Here is a 17664-nt window from a genome sequence, read left to right as displayed (position 1 = left end):
AGGGAGATTGTGGCTTTGACATCGTTTCCGTACTTACCCAAGTGATGGCAAGGTGATGGATCACAAGGTCAGTGGGAATAGAACCGAGGGGCTCACAGGCATAACCAGCTCAGAGAGGTCATGCAGGGAGACAGAGAGAGACAGACAGACAGACAGAGACAGAGATGGGGACCCTCATAGGAGTTTTTGCCTGCTAGGCTGGAACAGGCGACAGACCGAGCGAATTCTAATGAGACATTGTTTTCCATCCCATTTCAATGCCATATTCTGGAATTCTATCCTGAAATCTCTCCAAATCTGTCTATCCCTTTCAGACTTTCCTTTGGCAGTGTGCATTTTTGCTCACTGCTCATATAACATCACCAGCACTAACCACTGTCCCCACCCCTTGTCGCTGCTCTCTCTCTTACACTCCTTTCTCAATTCACCCATCACTTCCTCCCTCTTCAAATGCCAACGTTATTGTTAAATAATCACTTGGCAATTCTGCCACTGCTCGGTTCTTCTCACCAGATCTGCTTCAACATTTGCTCATGCCAAGTGTATATTTGATGAACACTCATCCACGTCTCGGAGGGCGGGGGGGGATCAAGCCAAGACAATCTCTGTCTGCTCAGGTCAAGGGAAAAGATCCTGCAGTTATTTCATCTTGGAAGAGCAAGGGAACATCCACGTCAATAATCATCCTCAAATGGCACATCCCAAGAGTGTTTTCTGCACACAACTGCTCTGTTGCCCATATTCTCACACTTCAGAAGTGCCTGTGGAATACTTTTATGATGGCCTCTTGTTATGATAGGTGCTACATAAATGCAAATTCTCTCTCAGTTATCGCACTCTATCATCGACAGCATTCTCGGTGCTACTTTGCTCTTCATTTTGCTTGGGACTCTGTCCTTGATGAATGGCCCAGTCAATAGGCTGACTGAAGTTTGAGTTTGGATGGTGGGACTGAGTAAAATTAAACTGGCTACATTCTGACAATGTTAAATTGGGCTGAGTAAAGTCTTGCTGACATCCCAAGGACACTGCCTTCTGGCTGGCTTGCTCCTGTCGGAGAAGGCAAATGCCTTAAAGGCAAGTTGCCCAACTCAGAAGATAACATTAATGAGATAAACAAGTAAACCTTCAATTTTATAATCACCAAAGACAATGTCTCAAGCTATTTAAAAAGAACTGAAGATTGTGCAGGGCAGAGAAGATTGAATGCTTGCACCAGACAATTCAATGGTAAAATCAGAAAAGTAAGCTTCAAAGGTCAGTGCATGTAAACTATTGCAGCACTGGGAAGGCAGTTTGGAAATGTTCGCAAGACCTTTCCTCCACTCCGCTCTTTTTTCAGCGAAATAGCTCTGTTTTGCTCTCCAGCATCTCGCTCAGGGGCTGGTCTCTCATGTGTCACAATTAGATTTGAAGTGCCAGTCATGGGTTTAACAAGAGTCATCATCATCATCATCACAGAATCCCTACAGTTTGTAAACAGGCCCTTTGGCCCAACAAGCCCACACTGACCCTCAGAGCATCCCACCCAGACCCATCCACTATAACGCACCCAATCTACACACCCCTGAACACTATTGGCAATTTAGCATTTAATCCACCCTAATCTGCACTGGACTGTGGGAGGAAACCGGAGCACCCGGAGGAAACCCACGCAGACACAGGAAGAATGTGCAAACTCCACACAGACAGTCACCCGAGGGTGGAATCAAACTGACGTCTCCGGCACTGCGAGGCGCATCCCATAGTTCTTAGCAGAAGCCAGTAGTTAAGTCAGTGCATACAAGGGGGGGTTAGGTGCTGCAGAAACCCTTCCACAATGTCAGGATATTGCAGAGTATTCAGAGGTCAATGTGATGCCACTGAGTGTCATCATTGGTCCCAAGTAGGAATTGCATAGCCAATGTAAATACAGTAGGATCCCACAAACTGCAATGCGTTTCAGTGGCGTTAGCAGAGGTATTAGCCAAACCCAGAGCGAAATTCCTCTTCTTTGAGACAATGTCATAGAATCCTTCACATTGACCCAAGAATGCTGCTGCGGCTGAACTCTCACGTTAAATACAATGCAGTATCTTTAACAGTGCAACACTCCCTCAAATTTCAGCAGGGGTGTCAGCTTGGATTATGTGATTGGGTCTCTGGAGTATTACTCTCCTGCAAGAATCCACTCAGCATCAGGAAATGGGAAGACCTCAAGTTTAGTCTCTCCGACTGTTCGGCATCTACTGGGCGTAGGTCTGGCAACTGGGTTAAGTTTCTGCGATTCTTACTGCTTTCTTCAGAGATTTTTGGGCTCAAGTTGAAAAGGTCAACTCCTGGCACATGTTCTAGCTTGAGCATCCTGTATAATCAGAGATGAAGCTTCCAGTGTATACACCAGGAGCATTGGTGCTCATGGGAATCGCTCACTTTAGGACACGAATCCTGTGCCCAAGATGACAGAGGTGGCTCAGTGATTAGCGCTGCTCCTCACAGCACCAGGGACCCAGGTTTGATTCCACCCTTGGGTGACTGTCTGTGTTGAGTTTGCACATTCGCCTCGTGTCTGTGTGGGCTTCCTCCCACAGTCCAAAGATGTATAGTTAGGTTAATTCGCCATGTTTAAATTGCCGATAGCATCCCCAGGCATGTGTAGGCTAGGAGCATTAGGCACGGGAAATGCATGGGATAGGGTGAGGGTGTGGGTTGGATGCTCTTCGGAGGGTTGGTGTGACTCAATGGGTTGAATGACCTGCTTCCACACTGTAGGGATTCTATGAAAGTGAATCTTGTTTCTTTTTATTTTGAAAAAAAAAAAGTACCCCCCCACTACCAAATGAGGAACTGGTTGGTTTCTTCACTGAATTCTTAAACAATCGATTCCTTGGTGAAAATAATTTGGTAAGTCCCAACACTGGGGGAAAGGTTTGGCATTTATTGGGCCAACAGCTCTGGATTCCCAGTTCAGTGTGTGAGCAGGCTTGTGTTGGGAGTTCATTATTAACGTATAGTGACTGCATTATTTCAATTTCACTCCAGTGTCTGCAATAAAAGAATAAAACTGACAATGACCTTGTCACTTGCAAAGTTCCTGATTGGTAAGCAGTGCTGTTGGCCACCAGCTACAGGCTCAGACAGAGCGAGAGAGATTGTCACTTAAACTGCCTGACAGATGAGAGTTCTAAGCACCTCCTTTGCAACTGATGTCTATTGCAGAGTAAGAAAAGTTCAATATCATTTGCCCAATACAGAAAGTTCAGGTCTCGGAGGACGCACCGTCCTTCAGCAGAGAAATTAAAAGCCAACTGCACCGAATATTAAGGACCCAGCATGCTAAAGAACAGCATTAGCGTCACTCATGATATTTTGACCACATGTGCTTTGTGCAGGGATATATGTTTTGAATCCTTCACAGGGATGCCCTTGTGGTCTTTTGCATATCGGTGCTGAGTGACAGAACTGCCGGCTGATCAGACATAGAACATTACAGCACAGTACAGGCCCTTCAGCCCTCGATGTTGTGCCGACCTGTCATACTGATCTCAAGCCCATCTAACCTACACTATTCCATGTATGTCCATATGCTTATCCAACGACGATTCAAATGTACCTAAAGTTGGTGAATCTACTACCGTTGCAGGCAAAGCGTTCCATTCCCTTACTACTCCGAGTAAAGAAACTACCTCTGACAGCTGTCCTATATCTTTCACCCCTCAATTTAAAGCTATGCCCCCTCGTGCTCACCGTCACCATCCTAGGAAAAAGGCTCTCCCTATCCACCCTCTGATTATTTTATATGTTTCAATTAAGTCTGCACTCTTGCTCCTGGCATTAGCCTGCTGTACAGCTTGGGTCCGATTCAACCACATGCCACTGGGCTTTCACTGGAAGGGGCACCATGAGTTCTCCAGTCAACTCAGAGACCTTCAACAGCTCAACAAAATCACAACGCTAATTTCACTGTTGAGAGGCTTTGCTGTAGTTTTTACACAGACTGGTCTGAGATTCCTCAAATGGAAAAACTATTCCTGCTCTATGATGAAACAAAGAGCTGCAAATGCTGGAAATCTGAAACAAAAACTGAAATTACTGGAGAAACTCAGCAGACCTGGCAGCATCTGCGGGCAGAGAAACAAAGTTAACGTTTTGAGTCCAGTGACGCGAATTCTGTTTCTCCTTGTTCCACATGGATGTTGCCAGACTTGTTGAGTTTCTCCAGCAATTCCTGTTTTTATGCCTCTGTATCTACACGTAATAAATCAAACCTTTCAGTCAGTTTGGGTCTTCACCTTTTAAGTTCCAGGGAATACAACACTCATTTCTATAATCGCTCCTCCTCACTTAACCTTTGTTAATTTGACCTGGTTTCTGGTTCAAGAAAGTGAGGATTGCAGGAGACAAATAGACAGAGATTGTGGAGAAAGCATCTCAATGAGATGGAGCTGAGAGTCAGCTGAAGGGCAGAGGAACAGACAAGCCCTGTGCAGGTCACGCCCCCTCACACCCCACCACGTTGGTTACAAGTTCCCTCCGAAGCTCAGCAGTCCTTGCTCTTTCTCTGCAGTCTCGTCTCTTGCACGCTGTTAAATTTGCCTGGTTTCCAGAGAGAGGAAGAGTGAGAGATCATCACAAAGTTCAAGCTGACTTCAGACTTCTCTGCACTTCAAGATTTTGTTTCTTCATAGGGTCACACAGTCAGACACAGCCTCCTGTGCATCCAAGCCCTGAATCTGCTCCCTGACCCCCACAGTCTCCCTCTCTCCCCTCCTTGCTTTCATCCTTAAATACTTGCCTTAAAACCTCACTTATGGCCAAGGTTTTGCTCATCCTCCAGGATATCTCCTTACGAGACACTGCTGTAAGATTTGGTTTGCTCCTGTAGTACATCCCGGGATATTTAACTTCCCTAGCAGCGCCAAATCAATGCCAGTCATTGTTCTCTTCACCAAATCACAGCACTGCTGTTATCTGTGTAACTGTTCTTCCAGATTTTCTGCTGCGGTTATAGGTCTGGTTCCTGTTCTGATATTCACTGCACATGGTTACAGTCCATTCCTTCATTACTTCGAGATATTGTGGATCTCCAACCACTGCTCAGTTCTGCGACCGATTGCACACAGCCCCCTGTTCTTCTATCCCTTTACCAATGATCACGCATCGCTGGAATCTACGCCCTGCTATTCTCGGAGTTATCACAAAAGTTGAAGATTTTAAAAGAATGCAGAATTCCCCATTAACCAGTCTTTCAGCCTCAGCTGGACAGAATATACAGGCTTGTGTCAATTGTTTGTGCTCGGGTGGCAGGACCACGGGGTTATATACTGGGATGCAATGATTCAGCATTTATTGTGACTTCTGTTTGTGAGATGTGGTGGAGCTGCCGTTCTGCTGGAACTCACTGGGACACCAAACACTTCCAGCTCTGGTGCAGCGCAGTTGGTGCTGTCCATCAAGACTAGCTTGGAAACCAAGTGGAGACTTTTGTTAGGCCTCACTGGGGTACTGCACTGGGAATCAAACCTTGTTATTCCCAGAGTCATCACAAAGTTTAAAGGTTTTATAAAAAGCACATGAAATTCCCCAATGTTTATTTCAGCCCCAAGTTGACAGGTAACACAGACTAGCTTTCTGTACTGAATAAGAAAGACTATTTATTACAACGGTAACCAGTAGCCAGCATGGGCAGGGAACTTGGGAAGGCAGTTACATGAACTGGCCAGTCCATGGCTCAGAGAAGCCGAATGTATCACTGCCAAAAGATGAATGTGCATGATAAAAACGAACGGCCATAACCCTCACAAACATGGTCAGCGAGGCTTTGATCAAAACTAGACGGAAAGAAGCAACCAGTTCCAGAGCTAGGGAACCACACGCTCCTCCTGCCCCTGCCTTGGTAAGGTCTTCAGGAGATCACAGTTCTGATTTCCTGTTTTGAATCATGGATTAAATATTGTGGGAGAACTAGCACGTGCAGTGGGGAGACACCTTTCTGCTTGTGGGTTGTATGAGTATTTCAGATGCTTGGTAGCTAGATAATGGGGGATTTTATAAACAATTATGAACCGTTGATTTCTAACTGTACTAGTTAAATCTTCAACTCCCTGTATAAACATTACCCTCTCGTACAAACTGCAGCAGAATAGGCAGCATCTGGGCTCCTGCGTCTGGGGCTCGTCCACTATTTCTGCTTTGCTTTGTTTTCTTCTTTACTTGTGCTTATTTTTAAGTCTTTGCTTCTACTTACCTCCTGGGGAGAGCTTGGCCATAGGGGCATCGGTGGCAACAGGATCAACAAGGAAAGCCAGCTTCTTTGGGGTTTGGAGCGTGGCAGTGGCTGGTGAGCCCGGAGTGGTAGTCAATGGAGGGGGCAAGCAAGGGGACCTAGTATCGGCTGCTTTGTTAGTGAGGTGGACCCAGCAGCAAGAGATGGTGCCCGAGGAACAGCAACGTTGGTGGGGGTTAGGTCCGGTGTTAGCAGTGGTAAAACAACAGCGGAATGGGTTATGGGCTCACTTGAAGTTATCTCTTTTTAAATTTTTTAAAGCTATTCTTAAACTATTCAAAATGCTACCAGAATCATGGCGACATAGAATCATAGCCCTTCACTATACGTTTTGCTGTAAAATAGACGTAACAATAAAATCATTCATTCATTCTATCACATGGGTATTATGGTGGAGGCTAACACTGGGAAGGCAGTTTAGTGGAGCCCTGTAGACAGGGCTCACTGAGGTTATACTTCCAGCTTGCCAGCACTCGCTCCTCTCCGATCTCTGTCGTCCATGTACCGTCACTTGTAGGATGCACAGACAGATTGGTTCACAGCTTGCAAAGTCTCTGACTTGCTGGTTAAAAGCCACAGCTTACAGCAACCGGAAGGGGAAAATAAGTTACCTTGCTTCAGGTATTTTACTGCAGACAGAAAGACAGCACCTCTTTTTTTGACTGACTATCTCATTCACACCCACAGGCTGTGAAGCTACCTGGGAGCCATCATACAGTTCTGGCAGGCAAAGGGCTTTAGTCATTGACAACATGTCATCACTGCACAGACCAATCAGCTACTTGTTGCTGACTGAATCTTCCCATAGAGTTTCAATTTATACGCACTCCCTAGTGTCAGTCTGCCTCCAGTAACCGGCTTCCGCTGGTTAAAGAAGCAACAATCAAGGCAGCACATTCAGTAACTGTTGGCAACTTGCTTTTAAAAAAGATATACAACGCCTTCCACAATCCTCAGTTATAGAGTCATCGAGTTATACAGCATAGAAACAAACACTGTGGTGCGACGTGTTGGCGCTGACGAGATTCTTTTCTATTTCAGTCCACGGTCAAACATACAGAAAAATATCAAGATAGTTTGAGGTTGTTGGCTTGCTCACTGAGCTGGCTTGTTTTCTTTCAGACGTTTCGTCACCATGCTAGGTGACAACATCAGTGGAGCCTCCGATAAAACAATGTTATTCTACTCCGCTTGGAATTTATACTGTCCGGTCTGTTATGGGGAGTACTCTCATTTCCGGTTTTGTTCTGTATGGGTTTGTATGTGGGCTCCTATTCTATATGTTTGTTGATTACATTACGGGTTAAGAACCATGTCTCTAGGAATTCCCGTGCGTGTCTGTTTGGCTCAGGCTTCTACGGTTACCTTGTCCCAGTTAAACTGATGGCTTTCACTGTCAGAGTGTACTGATATTAAGGAGAGTTCATCGTGCTGTTTTGCTGCCAGCTGATGTTTGTGTATTCAGATGGTCGTTTCCTTCCTGTCTGTCCGATGTAATGTTTGTGGCAGTCATTGCATGGCATTTTGTAAACTGCGTTCGTTCTGCATGATACAGCAATGTGGACTTTAATCTTTGTGAGTGTTTGTTGGAGAGTGACTGTGGGCTTGTGGGCCACCATGATACCTCGTGGTCTTATGGTCTTGTTGTCAGTTCTGATATGTTCCTGATGCAGGGCAGTGTGGCCAGTGTGTTAGATCGTACCATGTCCTCTTGTTGTTGTCTATTTAGAGGGCACCTGCAGATGAAGTTCCGGGGATATCTGTTCACAGCAAAGATTTTGAACAGGTGTACAGAACTAAACCGGAAATGACAGTACTCACTTCCAACTCCTGTCTAATTATGCACATCAGTTCTCAGGCATTCCAAGTTGATTCAACTAGGCAAGGATAAATGTATCTGAATACTGTCTCCCTCTGAATCACAGATGACCACTCAGCCCATCATGACTAAGAGCCATTCTCCTATTTTCTTTTGGCTATACTAACAGACATCCCTGCATCTAACAAGAATACAGGGGAAGGGAGAGGAGAGAAGAAGAGCGGGGGTAGGAGGGGGGAAAGAGTGTGGGTAGGAGAGAGGAATGGAGAGGATAGTAGAGGGAGAGTTGGAGAAAAGGAGAAGAGATGAGAGGGGATGCGAACAGGAGAGGAGGGGGATGGGGTAAGAGTAAGGGAATGGGGAGATTAAGGGGGGGTTTGCAGGGGATGAAGGGTGTAGAACAAGAAGGTGAGTGGGAAAAAGAGGGGGAATTGGATGAGCAGGAGAGTGGGGAGTGAACAGAGCTGGAGGGAGAGAGGGTTGGGAAGGGGGACAGAGTTGGAGGGAGAGTGGGGGCAGAGTTGGAGGGAGAGTGGGGGCAGAGTTGGAGGGAGAGTGGGGGCAGAGTTGGAGGGAGAGTTGGGGGGAAGGGGGGCAGAGTTGGAGGGATAGTGGGGGGAGGGAGGCAGAATTGGGGGGAAGGGGGGCACAGTTGGAGGGAGAGTGGGGGGAGGGGGCAGAATTGGAGGGAGGATGGGGGAGGGGGGCAGAGTTGGAGGGAGAGTGAGATGGGGGGAAAGAGTGGCAGAGTTAAGACCATAAGACACAGGAGTGGAAGTAAGGCCATTCGGCCCATCAAGTCCACTCTGCCATTTAATCATGGCTGATGGGCATTTCAACTCCATTTCCCTGCACTCTCCCTGTAGCCCTTGATTCCTTGTGAGATCAAGAATTTATCAATCTCTGTCTTGAAGACATTTAACGTCCCAGCCTCCACTGCACTCCGTGACAATGAATTCCACAGGCCCATCACTCTTGGCTGAAAAAATGTCTCCTCATTTCCATTCTAAATTGACCCCCTCTAATTCTAAGGCTGTGCCCACGGGTCCTGGTCTCCCTGCCTAACAGAAACAACTTCCCAGCGTCCACCCCTTCTAAACCATACGTTATCTTGTAAGTTTCTATCAGATCTCCCCTCAACCTTCTAAACTCTAATGAATACAATCCCAGGATCTTCAGCTGTTCAGTGTACGTTAAACCTACTATTCCAGGGATCATCTGTGTGAATCTCCGCTGGACATGCTCCAGGGCTAGTATGTCCTTCCTGAGGTGTGGGGCCCAAAATTGGACACAGTATTCTAAATGGGGCCTAACTAGAGCTTTATAAAGCCTCAGAAGCACATCGCTGCTTTTATATTCCAAACCTCGAGATAAATGACAACATTACATTTGCTTTCTTAATCATGGACTCTACCTGCAAGTTAACTTTTAGAGAATCCTGGACCACCACTCCCAGATCCCTTTGTACTTCTCCTTTATGAATTTTCTCACCATTTAGAAAATAGTCCATGCCTGTATTCTTCACATTGAATTTCATCAGCCATTTCCTGGACCACTCTCCTAAGCTGTCTAAATCTTTCTGCAGCTTCCCCACCTCCTCAGTACTACCTGCCTGTCCACCTATCTTTGTATCATCAGCAAACTTCACCAGAATGCACCCAGTCCCTTCACCCAGATCATTAATATATAAGGTGAACAGCTGCAGCCCCAACACTGAACCCTGTGGGACACCACTCATCACCGGTTGCCATTCTGAAAAAGAGCCTTTTATCCCAACTCTCTGCCTTCTGTCAGACAGCCAATCCTCAATACAAGCCAGTAGCTCACCTCGAACACCATGGGCCCTCACCTTACTCAGCAGCCTCCCGTGTGGCACCTTATCAAAGGCCTTTTGGAAGTCTAAATAGATAACATCCACTGGATTTCCCTGGTCTAACCTACTTGTTACCTCTTCAAAGAATTCTAAACAGGTTTGTCAGGCACAACCTCCCCTTACTAAACCCATGCTGACTTGTTCTAATCCGACCCTGCACTTCCAAGAATTTAGAAATCTCATCCTTGACAATGGATTCTAGAATTTTATCAACTACCGAGGTTAGGCTAATCGGCCTATAATTTTCCATCTTTTGCCTTGATCCTTTCTTAAACAAGGGAGTTACAACAGCAATTTTCCAATCATCTGGGACCTTCCCAGACTCGTGACTTTTGAAAGATCACGACCAAAGCCTCCACTATTTCCTCAGCCACCTCCCTCAGAACTGTAGGATGTAGCCCATCGGGGCCAGGAGATTTAGCAATTTTTAGACCTTTTAGCTTTTCTAGCACTTTCTCTTTTGTAATGCCTACCGTACTCAACTCTGCCCCCTGACTCTAACTGTTGGCATACTACTCATGTCTTCCACTGTGAAGACTGACGCAGAGTACTTATTAATTTCTTCAGCTATTTCCTCATCTCCCATCACTAGCTTCCAGCATCAGTTTGGAGCGGCCCAATATCTACTTTTGCCTCTTGTTTGTTTCTTGTGTATTGAAAGAAGCTTTCACTGTCATTTCTAATATTACTAGCTAGCCTACCTTCATATTTGATCCTCTCCTTCCTTATTTCTGTCTTTGTTATCCTCTGTTTGTTTTTGTAGCCTTCCCAATCTTCTGATTTCCCAGTACTCTTGGCCACTTCATAGGCTGTCTCTTTTTCTCTGATACATTTCCTGACTTCCTTTGTCAGCCATGGCTGTCTAATCCCACGCTGGATAATCTTTCTTTTCTTTGGGATGTGTCCTCAATTACACCCAGAAATTCCTGCCATTGTTGCTGTACTGTCTTCCCCGCTAGGCTCTGCTTCCAGTCGATTTTCGTCAATTCCTCTCTCATGCTCCTGTAATTACCCTTATTAACTGTAACACCATTAGATTCGATTTTGCCTTCTCTCTTTCAAACTGCAGACTGAACTCTACCATATTAATGATCGCTGCCTCCGAAGTGTTCCCTTACTTTTAAGTTCTTTTATAAAGTCAGGCTCATTACATAGCATTAAGTCCAGAACAGCCTGCTCCCTTGTGGGCTCCATCACAAGCTGTTCCAAAAAGCCATCCTGCAAACATTCCATGAATTCTTTTTCTTTGGATCCACCAGCAATATTATTTACCCAATCCACCTGCATATTGAAGTCCCCCATGATCACCGTGACTTTGCCTTTCTGACATGCCCTATTTATTTCCCGGTGCATCTTGCGCCCCTGGTCCTGATCACTGTTAGGAGGTCTGTACATAACTCCCATTTATAGTTTATTTGCCTTTGTAGTTCCTCAACTCCACCCACAGAAACTCCACATCTTCTGACCCTATGTCATTCAGTGCCGTAGAGTTAATTTAATTCCTAACTAACAAGGCAACCCCACCCCCTCTGCCCCCCTCCCTGTCTTTTCGATAAGTTGTGAATCCTTGGACGTTTAAATGCCAGTCCTGAACTCCCTGCAACCACGTCTCTGTTGGAGGTAGAGTGGGAGGGGGAGTGGGGCACGGTTGGAGGGAGAGTGGTGGGGGGGGGGAAAGAGAGTGGGGTGGGGAAGGGGGCAGGGTTGGAGGGAGAGGGGCTGAGAGTGGGGGGCAAGGGGGCAGGGTTGGAGGAAGAGTGGGGGGGGGGGAAGGAGCGGGGAGGGGGGGGGAAGGAGCGGGGAGGGGGGGGGAAGGAGCGGGGAGGGGGGGGGAAGGAGCGGGGAGGGGGGGGGGAAGGAGCGGGGAGGGGGGGGGGGAAGGAGCGGGGAGGGGGGGGGGAAGGAGCGGGGAGGGGGGGGGAAGGAGCGGGGAGGGGGGGGGAAGGAGCGGGGAGGGGGGGGGAAGGAGCGGGGAGGGGGGGGGGAAGGAGCGGGGAGGGGGGGGGAAGGAGCGGGGAGGGGGGGGGAGAAGGAGCGGGGAGGGGGGGGGAGAAGGAGCGGGGAGGGGGGGGAGAAGGAGCGGGGAGGGGGGGGAGAAGGAGCGGGGAGGGGGGGGGAGAAGGAGCGGGGAGGGGGGGGGAGAAGGAGCGGGGAGGGGGGGGGAGAAGGAGCGGGGAGGGGGGGGAGAAGGAGCGGGGAGGGGGGGGAGAAGGAGCGGGGAGGGGGGGGAGAAGGAGCGGGGAGGGGGGGGGAGAAGGAGCGGGGAGGGGGGGGAGAAGGAGCGGGGAGGGGGGGGAAGGAGCGGGGGAGGGGGGGGGAAGGAGCGGGGAGGGGGGGGGAAGGAGCGGGGAGGGGGGGGAAGGAGCGGGGAGGGGGGGGAAGGAGCGGGGAGGGGGGGGAAGGAGCGGGGAGGGGGGGGAAGGAGCGGGGAGGGGGGGGAAGGAGCGGGGAGGGGGGGGAAGGAGCGGGGAGGGGGGGGAAGGAGCGGGGAGGGGGGGGAAGGAGCGGGGAGGGGGGGGAAGGAGCGGGGAGGGGGGGGAAGGAGCGGGGAGGGGGGGGAAGGAGCGGGGAGGGGGGGGAAGGAGCGGGGAGGGGGGGGGAAGGAGCGGGGAGGGGGGGGGAAGGAGCGGGGGGGGGGGGGAAGGAGCGGGGGGGGGGGGAAGGAGCGGGGGGGGGGGAAGGAGCGGGGAGGGGGGGAAGGAGCGGGGAGGGGGGGAAGGAGCGGGGAGGGGGGGAAGGAGCGGGGAGGGGGGGAAGGAGCGGGGAGGGGGGGAAGGAGCGGGGAGGGGGGGGGAAGGAGCGGGGAGGGGGGGGGAAGGAGCGGGGAGGGGGGGGAGAAGGAGCGGGGAGGGGGGGGAGAAGGAGCGGGGAGGGGGGGGAGAAGGAGCGGGGAGGGGGGGGAGAAGGAGCGGGGAGGGGGGGGAGAAGGAGCGGGGAGGGGGGGAGAAGGAGCGGGGAGGGGGGGGAGAAGGAGCGGGGAGGGGGGGGAAGGAGCGGGGAGGGGGGGGAAGGAGCGGGGAGGGGGGGGAGAAGGAGCGGGGAGGGGGGGGAGAAGGAGCGGGGAGGGGGGGAGAAGGAGCGGGGGGGGGGGAGAAGGAGCGGGGGGGGGGGGGGAGAAGGAGCGGGGGGGGGGGGGAGAAGGAGCGGGGGGGTGGGAAGGAGCGGGGGGGGGGGAGGAGCGGGGGGGGGGAGGAGCGGGGGGGGGGAGGAGCGGGGAGGGGGGGAAGGAGCGGGGAGGGGGGGAAGGAGCGGGGAGGGGGGGAAGGAGCGGGGAGGGGGGGAAGGAGCGGGGAGGGGGGGAAGGAGCGGGGAGGGGGGGGAGGAGCGGGGAGGGGGGGAGGAGGAGCGGGGGGGGGGGGGAGGAGCGGGGAGGGGGGGAGGAGCGGGGAGGGGGGGAGGAGCGGGGAGGGGGGGGAGGAGCGGGGAGGGGGGGGAGGAGCGGGGAGGGGGGGGAGGAGCGGGGAGGGGGGGGAGGAGCGGGGAGGGGGGGGAGGAGCGGGGCTGGGGGGAGGGGGCAGGGCTGGAGGGAGAGTGGGGGGAGGGGGGGAAGGAGCGGGGAGGGGGGGGAAGGAGCGGGGAGGGGGGGAAGGAGCGGGGAGGGGGGGAAGGAGCGGGGGGGGGGAAGGAGCGGGGGGGGGGGGAAGGAGCGGGGGGGGGGAAGGAGCGGGGAGGGGGAAGGAGCGGGGAGGGGGAAGGAGCGGGGAGGGGGGGAGGAGGAGCGGGGGGGGGGGAGGAGCGGGGAGGGGGGGGAGGAGCGGGGAGGGGGGGGAGGAGCGGGGCTGGGGGGAGGGGGCAGGGCTGGAGGGAGAGTGGGGGGAGGGGGGGAAGGAGCGGGGAGGGGGGGGAAGGAGCGGGGAGGGGGGGGAAGGAGCGGGGAGGGGGGGAAGGAGCGGGGAGGGGGGGAGGAGGAGCGGGGGGGGGGGAGGAGGAGCGGGGGGGGGGGAGGAGCGGGGAGGGGGGGGAGGAGCGGGGAGGGGGGGGAGGAGCGGGGCTGGGGGGAGGGGGCAGGGCTGGAGGGAGAGTGGGGGGAGGGGGGGAAGGAGCGGGGAGGGGGGGGAAGGAGCGGGGAGGGGGGGAAGGAGCGGGGAGGGGGGGAAGGAGCGGGGGGGGGGAAGGAGCGGGGGGGGGGAAGGAGCGGGGAGGGGGGGAGGAGGAGCGGGGGGGGGGGGGAGGAGCGGGGAGGGGGGGGAGGAGCGGGGAGGGGGGGGAGGAGCGGGGCTGGGGGGAGGGGGCAGGGCTGGAGGGAGAGTGGGGGGAGGGGGGGAAGGAGCGGGGAGGGGGGGGAAGGAGCGGGGAGGGGGGGGAAGGAGCGGGGAGGGGGGGGAAGGAGCGGGGAGGGGGGGGAAGGAGCGGGGAGGGGGGGGGAAGGAGCGGGGAGGGGGGGGGAAGGAGCGGGGAGGGGGGGAAGGAGCGGGGAGGGGGGGAAGGAGCGGGGAGGGGGGGAAGGAGCGGGGGGGGGGGGAGGAGCGGGGGGGGGGGAAGGAGCGGGGAGGGGGGGGGGAGGAGCGGGGAGGGGGGGGGAGGAGCGGGGAGGGGGGGGGAGGAGCGGGGAGGGGGGGGGAGGAGCGGGGCTGGGGGGAGGGGGCAGGGCTGGAGGGAGAGTGGGGGGAGGGGGGGAAGGAGCGGGGAGGGGGGGGAAGGAGCGGGGAGGGGGGGGAAGGAGCGGGGAGGGGGGGGGGAAGGAGCGGGGAGGGGGGGAAGGAGCGGGGAGGGGGGGAAGGAGCGGGGAGGGGGGGAGGAGGAGCGGGGAGGGGGGGGGAGGAGCGGGGAGGGGGGGGGAGGAGCGGGGAGGGGGGGGGAGGAGCGGGGAGGGGGGGGAGGAGCGGGGAGGGGGGGGAGGAGCGGGGAGGGGGGGGAGGGGGCAGGGCTGGAGGGAGAGTGGGGGGAGGGGGGGAAGGAGCGGGGAGGGGGGGGGAAGGAGCGGGGAGGGGGGGGGAGGAGCGGGGAGGGGGGGGGAGGAGCGGGGAGGGGGGGGGAGGAGCGGGGAGGGGGGGGAGGAGCGGGGAGGGGGGGGAGGAGCGGGGAGGGGGGGGAGGGGGCAGGGCTGGAGGGAGAGTGGGGGGAGGGGGGGAAGGAGCGGGGAGGGGGGGGGAAGGAGCGGGGAGGGGGGGGGAAGGAAGGAGCGGGGAGGGGGGGGGGAAGGAGCGGGGAGGGGGGGGGGGAAGGAGCGGGGAGGGGGGGGGGAAGGAGCGGGGAGGGGGGGGGGAAGGAGCGGGGAGGGGGGGGGGGGAAGGAGCGGGGAGGGGGGGGGGAAGGAGCGGGGAGGGGGGGGGGAAGGAGCGGGGAGGGGGGGGGGAAGGAGCGGGGAGGGGGGGGGGGAAGGAGCGGGGAGGGGGGGGGGGAAGGAGCGGGGAGGGGGGGGGGGATGGAGCGGGGAGGGGGGGGGGGCAGGGCTGGAGGGAGAGTGGGGGAGGAGAGAGTGAGGGGCGGGGGCTAGACAGGGAAGGAGCCAATTGGATGAGGTGAGAATAAGGGGGAGGCAGGTGTTTAGGGGAAATAAGAAGAGGCCGGGGGGGGGGGGGGGGCGCGCGATGGACTGAAGGAGCGGGGCCTCCACACCGTGTACAGACCTGCCCTCCTCCACCCAGAGCGCCCCCAGCGGCCGGGAGGAGCATGCTTACTGAGGCCGCACGTGTAGCGGGCTGGGAGCGGGGTCTGAGGTAAATCGCCCACCATCCCGGCCCCCCGGGGGGAGACACACTGAGTAAGGGGGGGGGGGGTCAGGCCCTGCCTCCCCGCATTAGCCTGCGGTCACACTTACGCTGCCAGGTCCTTCCCGCTCAGAACAGTCGCTGCCATTACCGGATCGTGCCGTCCCCGGACTGAGCGCCAACCCCAGCGAGCGGGAGAAACAAGGCCGCCCACTGGCTCCACCCCTGCCGTTTCCACCAATCACAGGGAGGACATGGCAACCGCCTTCTTCAGGTCTCCACCAATCACCTCAAAGGCTTCTGTCCCGCCCCTCCAAATAACCCTGCCCCTTCGGCTCTGCACCAATCATCACTGCAGCGGTCCGGGCACCGCCTCCAGCTTCTTCACCCCGCCCCTGCGGTCTGTACCAATCAGAGCGAAAAGCTCCAGGCCTGCTTTGGGCCTGGGCCAATCACAACGGAGATCTTCTGCCCGCCCCATCCCGCCCGCGGGCCGCCCGCCCCGTCGGGTGCTGCACCAATCACAGCTGCGTTCGCCGGCGGGTCCAACTCCAACCTGTACCAATCAAAGCGAGGCTGCAGCTAGTCCCGCCCATTGGCCAATCACGGCATGAAACCCGTCAGTACCGCCCCTGCACCTACGCTGACCAATCCTACCGTGTCACCCTGTCCCCGCCCCCTGCAGTCTGCACCAATCACAGCGCACACCTGCACTTCCTTCCGGGGTCCGCCACTTTCCCAGCCCAGACACTGATCCAAGGCCGACAAGCGGGAAGCTGGAAGGGCACAGCGCGGCGGGGCGGGCTCTAGAGGAAAGGGAGCAGTCAACATTTCGGGTGATAACCTCCTTCAGAACTTGTGAAGCCCTGATGCCTGCCTTGGATTCCAACATCTGCAGTTTCTATTTACTCTAACCGGATAGTGACCCAGTTCTATTTGCTGAGAGCTCCCCATAAACCACAGGCAGTGCTGCCAGGAGCTGTGCTTCAGGGAATCAAAAAGTCCGCTAATGATATCAAGAACAGAAATAGCTGAATAAACTCAGTAGGTTTGACGATGTCTGTGGATACAAAGCAGAGTACTTGGGTTACTTTTAGTACAGCTCACCTATTCTCTCCAGCTATTAGCTCTTATTATCTCTTATTCAGCTTTTCTCCTGTCTTGGCCTGCTGTACATTATCTCCCTGTTTACCTGCCACTTTGATATCTCTCGGTTCTAGCTCCACCTATCTGCTGTCCTCTCCCCTAGGCCCTCACCTTTACCACAAGGGCCACTTTTTCCCCCACAGCTACGAACAGCTCTGAGGAGTAACCAGACTTGAAAAGTTATATCAGAGATAATGGGAACTGCAGATGCTGGAGAATCCAAGATAATGAAATGTGAGGCTGGATGAACACAGCAGGCCAAGCAGCATCTCAGGAGCACAGAAGCTGATGTTTCGGGCCTAGACCCTTCATCAGAGAGGGGGATGGGGAGAGGGAACTGGAATAAATAGGGAGAGAGGGGGAGGTGGACCAAAGATGGAGAGAAAAGAAGATAGGTGGAGAGAGTATAGGTGGGGAGGTAGGGAGGGGATAGGTCAGTCCAGGGAAGACGGACAGGTCAAGGAGGTGGGATGAGGTTAGTAGGTAGGAGATGGGGGTGCGGCTTGGGGTGGGAGGAAGGGATGGGTGAGAGGAAGAACAGGTTAGGGAGGCAGAGACAGGCTGGGCTGGTTTTGGGATGCAGTGGGGGGAGGGGAAGAGCTGGGCTGGTTTTGGGATGCAGTGGGGGGAGGGGAGATTTTGAAACTGGTGAAGTCCACATTGATACCATTGGGCTGCAGGGTTCCCAAGTGGAATATGAGTTGCTGTTCCTGCAACCTCCGGGTGGCATCATTGTGGCACTGCAGGAGGCCCATGATGGACATGTCATCTGAAGAATGGGAGGGGGAGTGGAAATGGTTTGCGACTGGGAGGTGCAGTTGTTTGTTGCGAACTGAGCGGAGGTGTTCTGCAAAGCAGTCCCCAAGCCTCTGCTTGGTTTCCCCAATGTAGAGGAAGCCACACCGGGTAC

General features: G+C 54.8%; 1 protein-coding gene across 1 annotated transcript in view; it reads right to left on the bottom strand.

Annotated features, from left to right (window-relative positions):
• Nucleotides 1-15832, bottom strand: part of mthfd1b (methylenetetrahydrofolate dehydrogenase (NADP+ dependent) 1b) — a 99561-nt gene extending 83729 nt beyond the window's left edge. Inside the window, exon 1 of the mRNA XM_059648917.1 lies at nt 15719-15832. Coding sequence (XP_059504900.1) covers nt 15719-15756 — 38 coding nt within the window. The 5' untranslated portion in view covers nt 15757-15832. The remainder of the gene's footprint in view (nt 1-15718) is intronic.
• Between the last annotated feature and the right edge of the window lie 1832 nt (nt 15833-17664).

The sequence above is a fragment of the Stegostoma tigrinum genome, chromosome 10, assembly GCF_030684315.1.
Source record: "Stegostoma tigrinum isolate sSteTig4 chromosome 10, sSteTig4.hap1, whole genome shotgun sequence".
Lineage (NCBI taxonomy): Eukaryota > Metazoa > Chordata > Chondrichthyes > Orectolobiformes > Stegostomatidae > Stegostoma > Stegostoma tigrinum.
This window is presented reverse-complemented; position numbering and strand designations above follow the sequence as displayed.